General features: G+C 38.1%; 1 protein-coding gene across 1 annotated transcript in view; it reads left to right on the top strand.

Moving 5' to 3' along the window:
* ephb6 (eph receptor B6) overlaps positions 1–16,321 on the top strand; it is a 67,818-nt gene that overhangs the window by 13,361 nt on the left and 38,136 nt on the right. The window contains exons 2-3 of the mRNA XM_032558689.1: positions 3,092–3,159; positions 16,023–16,295. Coding sequence (XP_032414580.1) covers positions 3,092–3,159; positions 16,023–16,295 — 341 coding nt within the window. The remainder of the gene's footprint in view (positions 1–3,091; positions 3,160–16,022; positions 16,296–16,321) is intronic.

The raw sequence follows: 16,321 nt of genomic DNA, 5'->3' as shown, positions 1-16,321 counted from the left end.
GCGCTTAAGTCACACAATGAGACACACGTGACGCTGTTTGAACTCTCCTTCATGTAATCCTCGTGTACAAGTTTGTAGCAGAAAAAGAGCAGAGGAGACGCGAGGGCCCAGGTCCCCCACGACGAGAAACTAAATAGCAGCCGCATAAAAATTAATGTCAAAATTGTTTGCTGCGTGTTTTTTATGCATGACTGCGCCCGAGGAGGATGGCTAAATGAATCGGCAATGACACATTTCGCTACTTATGCATGTGTGTGTGTCTGGGTGTGATCTATTTGATGTAAAAAGGATGATACTTAATAAGGCCACAGCACATGATCTGTGAGCTTATGTGGTGAAAATGTGTTTCGTAACTCACAGAGCTTTGTAAAAGTATTCATCCCCCAGGAACTACAGGGAAAGGGTGCATGTTTTTGAAAAATAAAAATAAAAAAATATCTGAAATGTGTTTAAAGCGTCTCTCGGTCAAATTAGATGGAGAGCACATGCGAACATATTTCTTCAAGTCTTATTGCAAATTCTCAAATGAATTTGAATCTGAACTTTGACTAGGTTATTTCAATATGCTTTCATCAAAACCAGGGATCTTCAAATCCAGGCCTCAAAGACCAATGTCCTGCAACGTTTAGATCTGTCCTGCTGAAATGTAGATAACAGCCCAAGTCTTAAGTCTTTTACAGGCTATACAAGTTTTTTTTTTTTTTTCAGATCTGCTCTATATTTAATTCCCCTTCATTTCTGTCCAGCTCCTCTGTCCTGGCTGAAATAAAAGCATCGCTACAGCTCAACATGTTTCTTGAGGTTGATTTGTCCAAGTTTATGTTTTCTTCCACATTTAACGTTTTTATGGAGGCTAAAAGTTGGTCTTACCAGACCATAACTTTGTTTGGTCCCCCGTCTAGCAAACTTCAGTCTTCTAACTTTTCCTACTTCTCCATAAAAGATTTATATAGAGTAACGGTACATCTAATTGTTGCCCCAGTACAAGATCAGCTGGGGATTTCTGCAGCTCCTCCACATTTAATTTACAGGTAGTTGGTTGCACTGGATATTATTTAGGAGTGTCATAATAAAGGGGGTTAAATAGCAATGCATGCCACATTTTTAAGATTTGTGTTTGCATACCATTTTCCCTTCTACTCCACAGCTGTGCTCCACTTTGCACAAATTACAAATGTTTGGGGTTGTCATGAGAGAACATGAGGAAAAGTGGACCTCGGATATAACCACATACACACGCACGCACACACACCTAGTGTAATCAAAATAATAAAAACAAAAATTGTTTACAGATATTTGTGAAATTGTTTGCTTTCTGTGGGCTTACTGTCTTCAGCTCCCCTCGACAACTTGGTCATTTGCGCTGCACAAACCTAAAAACACGTCACAGTAAATTTGTATTCCAGCAGCTGATGCAGCTTGTATCACCTCAAATCCTGGAGGACGTCCATGGAAAATCTGTGACTTTAATGAGATTGACATAAAGACAAGCCAGTGGGTGAAATCAGACAGACCTACTGAGGAATGAAGGCTTGCAGGACAGATTTGTGGGTTCTCCATCTGCGAGTTTAATCCTTCAACACAGAGAGGGGGAAAAAAAATCAGTTTTCAGAGCAGCCGGAGAACAGCGATATGAGTCAGGGGCTACAGGAGATACCGTGTTCTTTTTGTTGTTTGATTTATTAAGACAGGCAGCAGATTTCTGTGCACGTCTCTCTGCATTTCCGGGACTAAAGATGTATCTGTTGTTCTCTGTGGGTCACTGTTGTTTTTGTGGGTTGGCATACTTTTTAAATTCCCAGTGTGCAAACGGATTCAGAAGATACCATTACTCTGTCTTTGTTAGGCTGTCAGGGAGAGCAAAAGAGAGCCATTAGTTCTCCAGTAAGCAATGGGGTGACATTAAATGGAAATGAAAGCATAAAAATATAACAACAATGAGAGGAATTATTCATCTGTAAAGAGTGGATGATGGTTCCTCTCTCCCACAGTGCCTCATCTGTGAATATGTGTCTGGAGCCCTTTAGGTGATTAGTGCTCTCTGTGTTTTTTCCTCCATTAGCTCCGAACGCGCAGGCCCGAAGTCTGATGCGTTCACCACCTCTGTGTCAACGGCAAACTTTGGCGTGCATTCAGTCCCCCGATGCAGGCTGTGCCAAGCTGAATGAAGAGCAACCGCCACAGTTTCTGAATACTAATGGAAAATTCAAGGGCTTCGAATCTGTGTGGGAAGCTGCCATGTGTCAGCATGCAGCACTCAGCATTAAAGTCACTCTGTGAGAGTGAGCCCGTGAGTGAGTGTGTGAGGGAGTGTGCGTAATTTCTTTGCCAGTTTGCTTTTTAAGGCACTTAAACCCCCAAAAGCAAATTTATGGGAAAACACCCTCGAGCGCAAAAAAAGTACAGCCTTATCCTCATTGCTCTCTCTCTCCGGATCCGAGGGAATGAAAGCATTTCTGATAAGAAATGTAGCAAAAGTTGAGCGCCAAGCATGTTGATCCAACAGAGGAAATGTAAAGGGTAAAATCTGCAGGTTTCTATAAACATGTAACAGTAGCTGTCATTGCATTTTTAATCTTGGAAATTTGGTTTATAATCACAGTGCCCCTACGGGTCAATCAGTTTAATTTCCTAAATCCCAGAAGTTGGTGCCAAAATACTTCATCACTCAGAATCGGCTATCGGGTTTGACAGATGCACGCAGTTGGAGATCGCCCTGATTTCACTTCACAGAGAAGGAAAAAAAAAATCAAAAAGAAATGTGGTGCAGCTACACAAACTGTGCAGCGACTTCCAACTTTGTGGGATATCAAACAAAAACTCTTAATCTAAAAGGATTCTTGAAAATGAATACCTAATGTACTGAACTGAGTTTCAGATCTTGATGGGACCCCAGAGTGCCAAAGGGTGGCTGTTCTCAAATCTTCAAATATTGATTCTGGTTCACAGTTTCTCGTCTTATTTCAGTGCTCAAGCTGTTCCTCCGTGAAACTGTCAAGATTCTAGCAATTATTTTAAACGGAACGCTGCAGATGTTGTCTGGGCTTTTTTCTCACAACTTGTCAATGTCTCTGCTTTTTCCACCTACCAGTGATGCTGCTGGACACAACAGAGACTACCTCAGAGCTGGGCTGGACGACCCATCCAAAACTATCTGGGGTAAGTATTGATCTGATCTGCAAAAGTGGTTTCCAGGTGTTTTTGGGATTAAAGCTGCACACACAGATGTGATCTAAGTGTTAGGTCATAATTGAATTATAACTTAAAATTGTAATTTAGTTTATTAAAATGATCAAAGTTCCTGACTTAACCCAACTCAACTCCCAGTACGTGCTGTTGATGTTCTGACTGCGATTTTATCTCAGCTGCCCCCGTGACAGTAGCCAACAAAGAGTGTGTTTATGTTCTGTATTTTATTGTTTCTGAAACTGAGGAGTTGTGTCTGTATTTCTATAAACTGCAGTCATTACATTGTTGATCTGAAAAATAAGGATTTTCTGCAACACTTTTCAGCCCTTACAATGACATTCTCAGAAAAACTGAGACTACGTTGACTGATGCTGCTTCCATGCTGTCTTAATTATATGTGCTTCATACCATCAAATCTTTTTTTTCCCCTGCTGGATCAATTATGTTAGATAAATATCAAGTTACAATGAAAAGTTTGTTTGTTTGGATGCATTAAATTACTCAAAAGAAACTTTGGCTGATATGAGAATAACCCTGATCCAAAATAAAATAAATATAAATTATTCATGTTTGTATCAGGTTGTAGTTTTCTTCTCTTCAAACACAGATGCAGCAGACAGATGTGATTACAGTGAGTGATATAAACAAGCATTTCAGGCCATGGTAATACCAGGTCACTCTTTAAAGCAGAAGCAGGTCTTTCTTTGACCATTGAACGGATGGAAAATGTTGATTTGCACATATTTAGGCGATGCAGTAACTTTGTGAATTTGGCCCAGGGTGAGCATGAAAATCTAGTTCCTCTGCAGCTCTGAATCACCACCTGCCAATTTAAAATGTCTGTTTTTGCTTAATGTTTGGTCAACTTGGAGGCATGGGAGGCAAATTAAGCTGTGTGACAGAATTTTTACAATGATCAATCTGTGTAATAATGTTGCTTGTTTGTTTGTATTGCGTCTAAACAAAAATTTGTTTTGCACACTAATTAAACTAGAAATATATTGCCATTGTGATTGTTTGCAACATTCATATAGCAAAGAACTGTTTGGAGTGCAATAGTTCAATTCAGTTCAACCCAGTTTATTTATATAATGCCAGTAGTTTCAATTAATCACAGCAGTAAGCTCAGTTAATGGTTAATATATTCTAAGTGTTATAAGCTTACATTGTACATGCTAAGATTACATTTAGCCCGTCTCATGACAGCAGATGCTCACACCAGACAGAAATGAAATTACCCATAATCCTAAAGGCCAAAAAGAGAAAGAAGCAAAGAGAAACAGAGGAAAGAAGAAAATAGACATTTTTCACTTTTATCATCATCATAAGATTTTCTAATAAAGTGGAGCACTAATAGAAATATATATAAAATATTTACTTAAATTTTTTTTACCTTGTATCAAAGTCTTGTTTAGTTTTTGATGAGTACAAAAGACAGATTTTTAAGTGCATGGTTGCCACTAAAACTGAATCATCAGGTTGGAGCTTTACAGAAGTCAGAAAAGGCCAAAGAAATATGCAATTTGAGCCTCTCTGTGAATAACGTTGTATTGTTACTCAAAGGATTGAGGTCTTCCTTTAATTCAGGCAGTAGATTTACTTTTTTGTCAGCGTGCATTTCTGGGAAAAAGGGGAGAGAAAGAGTTCAGCGTATGAACCTGGTTGACTGCTGGCATTGGTTTTACAATTGCAGACACAAGAGGCTTTTTCAACACCAAAACCAACCAAATAAATCAAGAAAATAACAGCATCAGAGAGAGAAAGAAAATAAATCTATTTTCACGGAACAACAGCTATTTTTCTGTGGATCAGCAGGTCTTAAATCCAAACTCTAAAAGGTGAAAGGATTGGTTCAGTTCAAACGCCACAGGATATACAGGACCTAACACTCTGACTGTATTCATTTCTTTAAAATCAGAAACACTCATGGTCACTTTCACACATAAACGAGGTGTTAATTTGCCTTCAAAGCAGACAGCATCACTGAAACAAGTCTCACACTCTCACACATGCACATAAACCTAAACGCGCAGCTGAATTAACACAGTTTGCTCCACACATTTTCCACGATTACAGCAACAGAAAAGTACAGCTGACTTCCACAAACATCCTGGTTTTTTTTTCTCTCTATCGCTGCATTCGACGTCTCTGTGGTGGTGTTGGTTCTGCTGCACAGCAGGACATGTCAAAAGGGTCACTAACAAATAACTGTGTTGCAAAACAGTTGTTCAATACAAAACGATTTTCAGGCTGTTGTGCAGTGTGACGCTACCTTTATTAGGGCACTGGCAGGAGAGCCTTAGGATCATTCCCAGGATATTCAAATCCAGCTTTTGCAGGGTCATTTTTTGAACTAATAACTTCAGATTTACAGAGGGCTTGTAGAGGCACGTCTAATATATAGTTATGGGTTTGAGACAGGATTATTATCTTTTATAATAGCTGAAAGTTGACTTTACCAGAAGCAGCCATAACAGGCCCCACCTCTCATTTCTCAGGAGACTTAAATGCCTATTTCTTGTGTTTTTCTCTATTGTTTATGGTAATCCATGACAGAATTACTCACAGTAAAGCAATGATAATGTCTGAACTCAGTGTGCTCATATTCAACACCACTGAGTCAACACGTTGGAGAAGCACCTTTCACTGGAGTTACAGGTACAATTCTTTTATGGTGTGTTTTACCAGATTTGCACATGTGGACACTTTGCGCTTCTGCCCATTCTTCACAATGAGATGACTCAAACTCAGTCACACTGGGTGGAGAACGTCTGCGAACACCAGTATTCAGTTTATGCCAAGAATTCTGGATTGGATATCTGTCCTTTGACTAGGCCGTTAATATGTTTTGGTCTATGCCATTTTGTTGCACTTCTAGAATAGAAATAGTATAAAAATTCCTTTATTGTCCCACAGTAGGGACATGTCTGTGCAACAGCAGTAAAGTGAAAGGCAAGTAAATCAATCACAGAAAGAATAACAAAATTGCAACAATAATACTGTGCAGTTATTTAGAATTTAGTTAATTTGGTCCAAAGAAATGTGCAGCTAGGTAGGTTAGTTACACATGTTCAAAGTGTAAAGGTGTATTTGGGCATTAAATTGACAATCAAAATAGTGAAACAGCAGAGATGAACAGAAACTAGCAGAACTGTAATTTAAAATGAGTAAAAACTGTGCAAATACCAGCATGTATGTTCATTTTGGTATCATCTGACCAGACCACCTTCTCCCACACATTTGCTCTGTCCTATTAATGACGTCTCATTACTCTCTCTCTAAACACCTAAACACTATTGTCACTCTAATAGTGGCCATATTTGCATGATGTAATAAATAAAGTGAAAACATTTTTCCCCACTTTTGTCCCAGTTAAGACAAATCTTCGCCAGTCTGAACTAGATGTTTGTCACAGTTGCGTGAAGGGTTAAGATTTCATTCTATAAATGTCTGACTTAACTCCAGCTGATGTCAGTCAAATGTGTTTTAACTTTTAGACGCATATCTAGGCACATTTAGGAGAGCTGATTACCCACCAAACTGTGAACAAGCTTAGCAACAGCCAATGAAAGTGTGAAGCAGCAGATTATTGGTCCAAGTTGTTCCAATGTGAATACAGCAGCACTGCAAAAACACAAAAATTACAAGTAATTTTAGTCTAATTTCTAGTTAAAATATTAGCACACTTGAAATATGACAAAACTAGGTTACAAGTAACTTATTAGCAAGATATAAGAGCTTGTTTTAAGTCAATAAATTTGATAGAAATGTATCAGTTCCACTGACAGATAATTGTACTCATACCATGAGAAAAATGTCTTGTTATAAGTGAAGTAATCTACCAATGGAACTGGTACATTTTCATCAAAATTAATGAATTATTGACTCTAAACAAGCTCTTATATCTTTCTTAAAAAGTTACCTATAAGTTAGTTTGGTCTTATTTTAAATGTGCTAAGATAATTTAACCAGAAATTAGACCAAAATGACTTGGTAAGATTTTGTGTTTTTGCAGTGAGATGCTGACCAGGAGCAACTTTTTAAATAAAGCCTAGTCTAGAGATCAAAATATTAAATACAATTAGCTTGTCTTACAGTACACAGAGGACTATGCTTGGTGTGAGCTTAAAGCGGAAAGACGTTTACACTTTAATTACTTGTTTATATGTTAGGTCACATTATCACATTTACTATTTCATCACACATTACATGTTTTTCTCACTTCCTGCAGCTCTACTACCACATATTGTTTTTCACTTAACAACTACAGTCGCCTTTGTGTCGATCTGTCACATAAAACACCCAATAAAATACACTGAGGTCTGTGGTTACAACAAGATGCAGCAAGGACAAAAAAAAAACTTCAACCACTTTTGACTGTCATGCTTTTTACTAGTTGATTTATTATTTTGTGCTCTGAAGCTTTTGAGGCTAAATGAATCTGTTTCTCTGGTTGAATGTAGATGTTGGTACTTTTGAGTGGTGCTGTTATTTTGCCAGGCCCCTTTTGTAAAAGAGATTCTAGAGCTCAACAAGGTTTTTTATCTGGTAAAGTAGAGGTTATTGTTATTATTATAAATACTCTTGCGAGGCCTTATAATGTCATTAGGCTACCTTGAGGGTGTGTGTGTGTGTGTGTGTGGGTGTGTGCGTGTGCGAGTTTGGAGGGTGGTTTCTGATCGCTATGTGTGTGCTTGCGTGACTGTGCGAGGGTCAAATCCTGGGTCAGTTAAATTCATTCATCTGTGAGTGATTACTGCTCAGTTCTAATATGGCTCATAATTAGACTTATACATTGTTCTGATGCTTTGACGCTTGCGAGTGAAATTTTCATTTTAAAGAGACCTGAAAGCAGATCGCCAGTGCAGAATGACTCCGTCAGACTGTGTAGAGATGTTCAGATATTATATTAACAGCATCAAACCACACTAGGAAGTCGCTGAAAGTGATTAGAAAGGTTTGATTGTAAAGCAGAGCAGAATTTCACCAACATCTGGCAGGCAGACGCACCAACGTCAGCCTTTTATCTTCTACACTAACTCTACCTTCTGGCGGCGGCGTCCCGTTCTGTCTTCCAGCGTTGGGACATAATTGAACATGATGTTTGATTAAACAGGGCCTCGTGTGCGTTAGAAATTTGTGAACCGTGATGGCAGCTGCTAATAGGAGGGACAGGGCGTGTGCGTGTGTGTGTGGAAGAGAGAGGAAGTAAGTCTGGGGATGAGCTTGAGTTTTCCTTTTTTCTTTTCTTCTGCGGTCCCTGGATGACAAGTGCTGCTGAGATGAAGATATGGTTATTTGACCTGGGGGCATTGAGCTGAGAAAAGTAGAAAGACAGACCGTGAGAGGAGCCGAGGAGAGATGGCGTGTGGGGGTGTGTGTGTGAGTGTGTGTTCTTTTTAACCCCGTTCTCTCCTTTCTTTTCACATCCCAGTTTTTCTTTCGCTTTAGAGTCCATGGATATCAGTTACTGCAGTCATTCCTGCTCCATCTTTCTGCACTCTTACTACTGACTTTCTTCCCATGTGTTCAACTCTTTCCTCTATTGCTCTTCACACACTCATTTCATCTGTCCTCCCACAATCATCTTGATCCTCTTTTCTTTTGTCTTTTTTCTTCTCAAATCAGTGGAAACTTTTCTCATTTAGTTGCTTTATTTTGCTCCAGTTATTTTCACTCTCTGCTCATTGTGCAATTTAATTTTGCATAAATAAATGTAGTAAATGTGCATCTTCACTTGTGTCTGTAATCCCATGTGTGTGTGTCGTGTCAGAGGCCCTGCCCCTCCCTGCCCTCTGTCACTGGAGAGCTTGCACGGCCCTCCGACATTTCACTTCAAATTAAATCACAAAGATGAGTGTTCCTCTTTTTCTCTGTAACTTTTCCAACAACTCATCCACCCCTCCTCCCCAATTTGTCCCATTTTTCCCTTTTTTTTGTTTTTACAAAGGAGGGAAAATGAGACAAGGCAAAAGAGAAAAAAGGGCTGGAAGGTTGAGGAGTAATGGATGAGGAAGGCGTTTGAAGTCACAAAAACAGAAAGCTGTGTTTTTGCACGCGATCTCTCATCGCAATAATGCAGACTCTGCTCCGTATACTTGTTAAGAATATTAATTTAATTTGTTTTCTGATATTTTTTGCTGATAAAAGCACAAAATGGAATTTTTAAATGGTGATTAACTTTTTTTTTTTTTTTTATTAAAAATGTACTGATATGTGGGCAAACTAACCTGGTCAAATGAGATCCTGTGTGCTAAAACAGATCAGTTAAATAATAGATTAATTTTGCAACATTACTACTCGATCTGTAGAGTCAAGAAATCTCTAAACAAAGAGCAGCACTCACCCTCTAAAGAAATGAGAAAGTTACTGACAGCCATCATCCTGAAAAGTTTTACAAAACCCTTCTTGAGGCTTAGAGATGTCAGCAGACCACAGGGAAAGCCGTGACAGAGAAAACATTGAACAGAGCTGAACATTCCCAGTCGCCAGCAAACAACTCATCCAGGATGTCACAAAAGAATCCTGAGCAACATCTTAAGCATTGCCAGTTTCACATGCCTCAGTTAAGCAGGAGTTTACCAGCAAGAAAGAGGCTGAGCAAAACCAAAATGTTTAGGAGAGCTAAGCTGTTTTGTGGACAAAACCAGCTGGTATAAAACTAATGCATGTCTGAAAAACAACTGCTGAACTTATACAAACTACTTCTCAGTTCAACACACTTGAGAATGGTTGTAAACAGCATACTATAAAGGCATTGCTGTACCGAAGGTTGAACGTTAGAAAGAGCAGGAGCTTCTTAAGGTCCAATGTCAAGGTGTTAAACTGCAAAGTAAAATTTCTTTAAAGTTATGTTTGATAAATATAGAATTTTATTCTATATGAGGGTAGGATACTTAATTGTGCTATAAAATGACATTATGTGCCTGGAAAGTACATCATACTGGCCTTTTAGCCACAGTTCCGTTGAACAGCAAGTCAATGATCTGACCACTAGTGAGAGTGGCTCAACCAGCTATTCGTTTTAGGGTCAGGTTTGCCATTGAGACAAATTGGTTCAGATGTAATTTTTCCACTCATAAATCAAATTATTATTATAAAACTACTCAGGTTATCTGATTTTTAAAATTAGCTCCATGATTTGCAACATTCAAGTGTGGCAATAAAGCTGAAACACAATGAATCTGTGTAGGAGAAAACACGTTCTCACAGCCCTAATTTAAAGCCATGGTGTATCAATGTTTTACTGCATAACCCCCTACTATCTTTAAATGCAAACTCATAAAACTTCACACTGGTGCTCAATTTTCAGCTTACAAATTTTTCTCCACTCTCCTCATTTGCATCCGTCCAGCCGACCGTTTACTCTCTGTTGTTTCCTGGTTCCAATTTCCCCTCGTTGCCTGATCTAACGGAGTGAGTCAGAGCCTTGGAAAGACATTTCTGTCCTTTCACTCCATTAGACCGACAGCGCCTCAGACGCTTTTTATGTGCTCACTGATCATATCATTATTCCAGCTGGTCCAAATACCAAATCACTCTCTGATGTGTGATGCTATGAAGATTTTCCTCCCCACTGACTGTCAGAACCACAGTGAAACAGACCTAAGCACGCCAAGATGGAGTAACACGTACAAAACCATGAATCACACATGAAATGCGCCCCTGTTGGCTGGTTGGACCTTTTGTCTTCTTTCCACTGTTGTACAGGGAATAATGATGATCAGGGCCTAATACATAATTCTTTTGAATTAAACCAGAAAAGGTCCAGCTTGTCCCTCGGGGCCACACGAACCTAAAATCAGAGTCTTTTTATCCCTGAAGGGAGTGAGCTCTGTAACCGGTAAGCCTAAAACCCGCCTGTACATTTGCATTTTGGAGATTCTAACCGAGTTCCTTTCTGAGTTCACTTAAATCTAAGTTTGTATTCTGCTGAAATAAAATAAAACCTGATTATTTATTCACCTGTCACAGGTACACAACTCCAGGCAATGCAAAAGGATCAGGAAAAGGCTGCTCCAGGCTCAAATAGTAGTCTTTCTTTACACTGAAACACAAAATTATTTCCATAATATGTATCAGTATCACATAATTATAGCAAATTGTTCAAAATGTGTTGTAAAACAGAACAAATATGCCTGATTTTCAGTAGTTTGCTCTGTTGACATTGAATTTTTTCTCTGATTCCACCACCCTCACCGTAACGATGGGCATGAAGAGAATTTTTATTTTCAAATAAATTCAACATCAACACGTCTTTTCATAGGTGTCCTTGTTGCTCTGTCCTTTACACTGAGGGAGGATTCATTTTGAAAATCACTTGCATTATCTTGTCTGTTGTTATCCATTAATATAAAAAAAAAAACATTTTTTGGGATATGGCAATTGTATTTCATTACTTTTTGGCATCATCCCTTTGATTCACTAAAATATTAGGCAAATTAAAACGAATGAGATGGAAGGCTATGGAGAAATTAATGCTTTTTGATCATTATTTATCCACAAAAAAAAAATTCTATTATTGTGTACATGCAGGACATTTAAAGGTGTAAAAACAGTACTCTAAAATGGTTATTGTTTATAAAAGTTTTCCCTAGATCATAAAGGAAAGCAAGATTCACCTCATACGGTTTCACAGAAAAATCCAAAGCCAAACGTTAACGTCACGTCTCTGCTTATGTTGTCACCTCGTTTATAAAGGTATGTGGGCCACAGCTGATGAACATGTGAGGGAGCAGCGACATTAGAGCCCTATAGATGTGTGCGTGTGTGTAAATGGGAGTCATGCTTCTCAGCTGTGCAGCTGTCAAAATGTCAGCTTGATATTTGAAATCACCAACAACACGCCATAGCCACAGTTTTCAGCAGGAGAATGCAAAAGAAAAGCTGGGATGAGAAAAGAAAAGAGATCGGGGTTAAAAAGAAAACACACACACACACACCCACGTTTGGTAATTTTATTGCCCTTGTCTGTGATTCACAGGGTTTTTACTTTTATTTTTTATTTGGTTCTGTGAAAAGTGTTTCAGAGTTATTATCAATGCTAGTTTTTATAACTGGACTCAATTTGATTTTAATTGTGTGTTTGTATGCAGCTGTAGTGCCATCTGCAATTGTAGGCATTCCTCTCAGTTTGCAAACTCAAGATTTCACAAGGTTGGAGCATAAAGAGAGAGAAATCTTTGATCATTCCTCTTCGCACAATCTCTCTAGATCATTCAGGTCGTCTCTTATTCTCTCTTCTCCTCAGTCACCTCAAACATTCTCTGCAGGGTTTATGTCTAAAGGCTGAGCTGGCCATGAAAAGTGCAGATTTGTTTCTGATTGTCTACTTCTGTGTTAATCCACATTTTGGATCGTTATCCTGCTGAAAGAGCAAATGACGACCAGCTTTAGGATTTCTGGCAGAGACTTAAAATGTCCCAGTATTTCAAAGAATGTGTAATGCTGTGCACTTTAACAAAGTCGCTTTGCACTTTCAAAAAAAAATATGACAGGCCCACGGCATGACAGATCCTCTATTGTGCTTTATAATAAGATTGATGGGAGCTTATTATAATGGATTTTTCACATTTTCATTCCTTGTTTTAAGCAGCCAGTGCTGTATGATGCTGAAAAGGGACATTTTAAAAAGGGACATCTGCCCAAACTGTCCAGTTTTGCTTCAAAACCCTTCACTATTAGCAAATTCCAGATATTTATACTCATGATGGTGGGCCAGAAAACAAGTTTTTTTCTACTATCATTCTGAAATAACAAGTTGGCACACTGATTAATAATGGTTATTGTGGAGGACCAATGATAACAAGAAGAAACTCTTAACTAATCAGAGGCGATGAGCAACAAGTGTAGCAAAATGCAAGCAGGGAAACTGAAGAAGAGCAACTAATTAACAGAGAGGATCTGAACTGAGGCTCAAACTAAATTTAAGAGAAAAAAAACTACAGTGATCTGTAAGAACCGAATTTAAATGCACAAATACAAAAACACAGGAATGTGCTAAGAAACTAACACAGAGAGATGTCCTGTTCTAGCAATAGTTCACACAGATTATTGAACTGAAATATGAGACCTACCAAACATAAATAACAAAAAAATGCTTAAAACATCAACAAAAATAAAAACCGTAACACACACGTGGATCAGGACAAGAAAGCAGAACATAAATAAATCTTTCAAAATAAAAGTTTTCTGCTTAAATATTATTTTATCAATCAAATCACAGCAGCTTTTATCTGCATAGTGTTAAATTATATACATGTGAAAAGATGCTCAGTATTATTTAGTATCAAGAAGTACTTATCAAATACAAAGAAAGCTATTTAGTAATATTTTAAGTTTGTTAATTAGTAGTTTTATCAAATGACTGGTGTTCCTCAAAGTCCGTGGTCTTGATATGATATGAAATGAAAATGAGCCATTAAGCATTTCTGTTTATTTATTATTCTGTGCCCAGAATATGCAAATAATTTACTAAAAGCAGAACACAGATGAATGAAAGGAGATTCTTCTAAGCACAAGCTGGCTCCATCATTCACGTGAACGACTGAACTCACATTACACAAATTCAGTTCAGCCCAGGCCAACACATCACATGATGTTTTCCAACTGCAGTATAAAACGGGCTTGTGAGACAACAACCTGCTGTCTAACTTGAGTTAAGTCATTGCTTCAGTAAGAAAAAAATAACAGCTTGTTTTGAGTGAAGTTCAATGACGAGGGTTTATCCTGTAAATGACAACTTTATGTAAAGTTTTTCCATTCTTTAATTTATTAGTTATTTTAGATTTGAATGCAGATGTGACTTGTGCTTTTGGCCTGGCCTTTCTTATCTCTGCCCTGGCCAACAAAAAAAAAGTTAAAACCCATTAGAAGAGCTTTGATGGGCTGTAGCAATACCACAATTAAATTTAGCTTTAGATATAATTTTATTTATATGAGCTCCCATTTGTGTAGCTTTGCTACACTTGTGATGGATGTGACTCTGTTTAACATAATGCACACACTAATACAATTACGACGACTAAATCCGCAAAACTGCAAATGCTACTTAAAGTGCCTTTTTTGATAATTAAATATTTGGTTAGTTTCAAGCTGTGTCATCCTATTGCATTAAAACATCTCAGCTAAAAGACATGAAACACACAGCATGAGTCATGCTGTGGGTCTAATTACGGTTTCCTAAGGGAACAATTTCCATAATGTCAGAGAACCATAAAAAATTTATGGACAGCTGAAACATCAACGTTGAGGTTGCACAGTTGAAATCCACAAACCACCAGATGACATCATTGTAACAAAGCTTTTATCTTCTGCTCGACCCACCCAGAGGAGAAAGGACGCAGAGATATAAAGGACGCTGCACACGTCTGTGGAAATGTCACAGGTAGCAGAGATGGGAATGAAGTGTTTCTGAAAAATCTGGGTTAAATCTAAAAGTTATTTTATCTAAGAGAACAAATCCACGATGAAACATTTCAAAAGATTTTCAAATTAATATGATATTTAACAGGCAAACAAACAAATCTGTTTGACAAAATAATGTTGAAAATACAAAACCTTTTAACAGCCGAGTTGCACAAGTGCGTTTAACGTATTTAATGGTTTTACAGCACAGATGTGATGCATTTTTGAACAAAATTATGTGCGCCAATTTTAAAAAGTCAAAGGAATACTAAATTGATATATTAGCACATTTAAAACCAGGTTTTAATTGAAGCGTATTTTTTGAAATAAAATAAAAAATAACTGTAAAACAAATCACAAATCAATTCAATTTCAGGGAGGAAATTTTTAAAAAAATTTAATTTCAAAAATAAGAGCAAAGCATTGGAAAACAAACACAAGAAAAAAACTGGAACTGTTCTAATTAAATGAAATAAATCAGATTTTATACTTAGTTTACACGTTTATCTTCTTTTTGTTGTTTTTTTTTTTGCCCTGTAGATATAAAACAACATACATTTAAAGATCTACACATTGCAACTCTCTATAAACATTAAGTAATGACGAAGGGGTAATTATTTAATGTAGGAGAAACTGCAGGCGGTAATATTCAACATCATTCAACAGTATAAACGCGGTCTCTAAACCCTGGTGCTGTGCTAACTTCTGTTTCCTCATTTAGATCTATTCCCTCTGCTCTACACAAAAAAACATAACTCAGCACAACACCTGGAGCAGATGTGTTTGTTGTTGCATTTTTTTTCTTTATTTCTTGACCTTAAATTTCACTACAGTAAAGGTTTATCAGCTGCTTCTTACGGCTGGCTTTGGTTTGCAAGTGTTGAATTAATTAAACTAATTATCTGAGCGGATATTTGTAAGCTCTGCTGAACATAGGGCTGCTGGATAAATCTCATTAATATCAGGTGCTTTTTGCAAAACAAGCAATATTTAATCCACCTGTGTTGGAACATAAAGAGAAAACTGCAGAACCAGAACATTTAAAGCTGAAATTATCTCATGGATTTACCTCAAGGGGAAACATGCAGAAATTAATTAGGTTATCTCCTGGTCATTAGTTTTTATCTGCAACACTTAAAGCATGTTCCAGGCACTAAATGAAAGGCCCAAGTGGTTTAATTACTGGGTTTGATAATCATGATTAATTAGACAGAGGAAACGCTAGTGTGTGTGGACACAGACGTGGCCTACTTTTGGAATGATTGTGATAAATCTGCTTTTTATCTGTGGATTCAGAACAGATTTGTTTTGTACCGTAAGGAACAATAGTTCTTGAAGATCGAAAACTAAAACCGACGTAGGATACTAATCTGATTTATCTCTCTTCCCTCCTCCCCACCTCCCTGTGTGGTCTCTGTCTCCCTCAGTGGGACGAGGTCAGTGTCCTGGATGACCGGGGGAAGCTCATACGGACCTTTGAGGTCTGCAATGTCAATCAGAATTCCCGTCAGCAGGACAGCTGGCTGGCAACACCTTTCCTCTTCCGTCAGTCGGCTCCGCGGATGTTTGTGACGTTGCGCTTCTCTGTGCGCGACTGTGCCAGTCTGCGGACGCCGTCGCCCACCTGTCGGGAAACCCTCACCCTCTACTACAAGCAGGCCGACTCGCAGGCGGAGTTAATGAAAACCTGGACCCCAGAGGTGAGATCAAACACTGGAACATTTAT

This window comes from Xiphophorus hellerii, chromosome 3 (assembly GCF_003331165.1).
Source record: "Xiphophorus hellerii strain 12219 chromosome 3, Xiphophorus_hellerii-4.1, whole genome shotgun sequence".
In the NCBI taxonomy this organism is placed as follows: Eukaryota; Metazoa; Chordata; class Actinopteri; order Cyprinodontiformes; family Poeciliidae; genus Xiphophorus; species Xiphophorus hellerii.
This window is presented reverse-complemented; position numbering and strand designations above follow the sequence as displayed.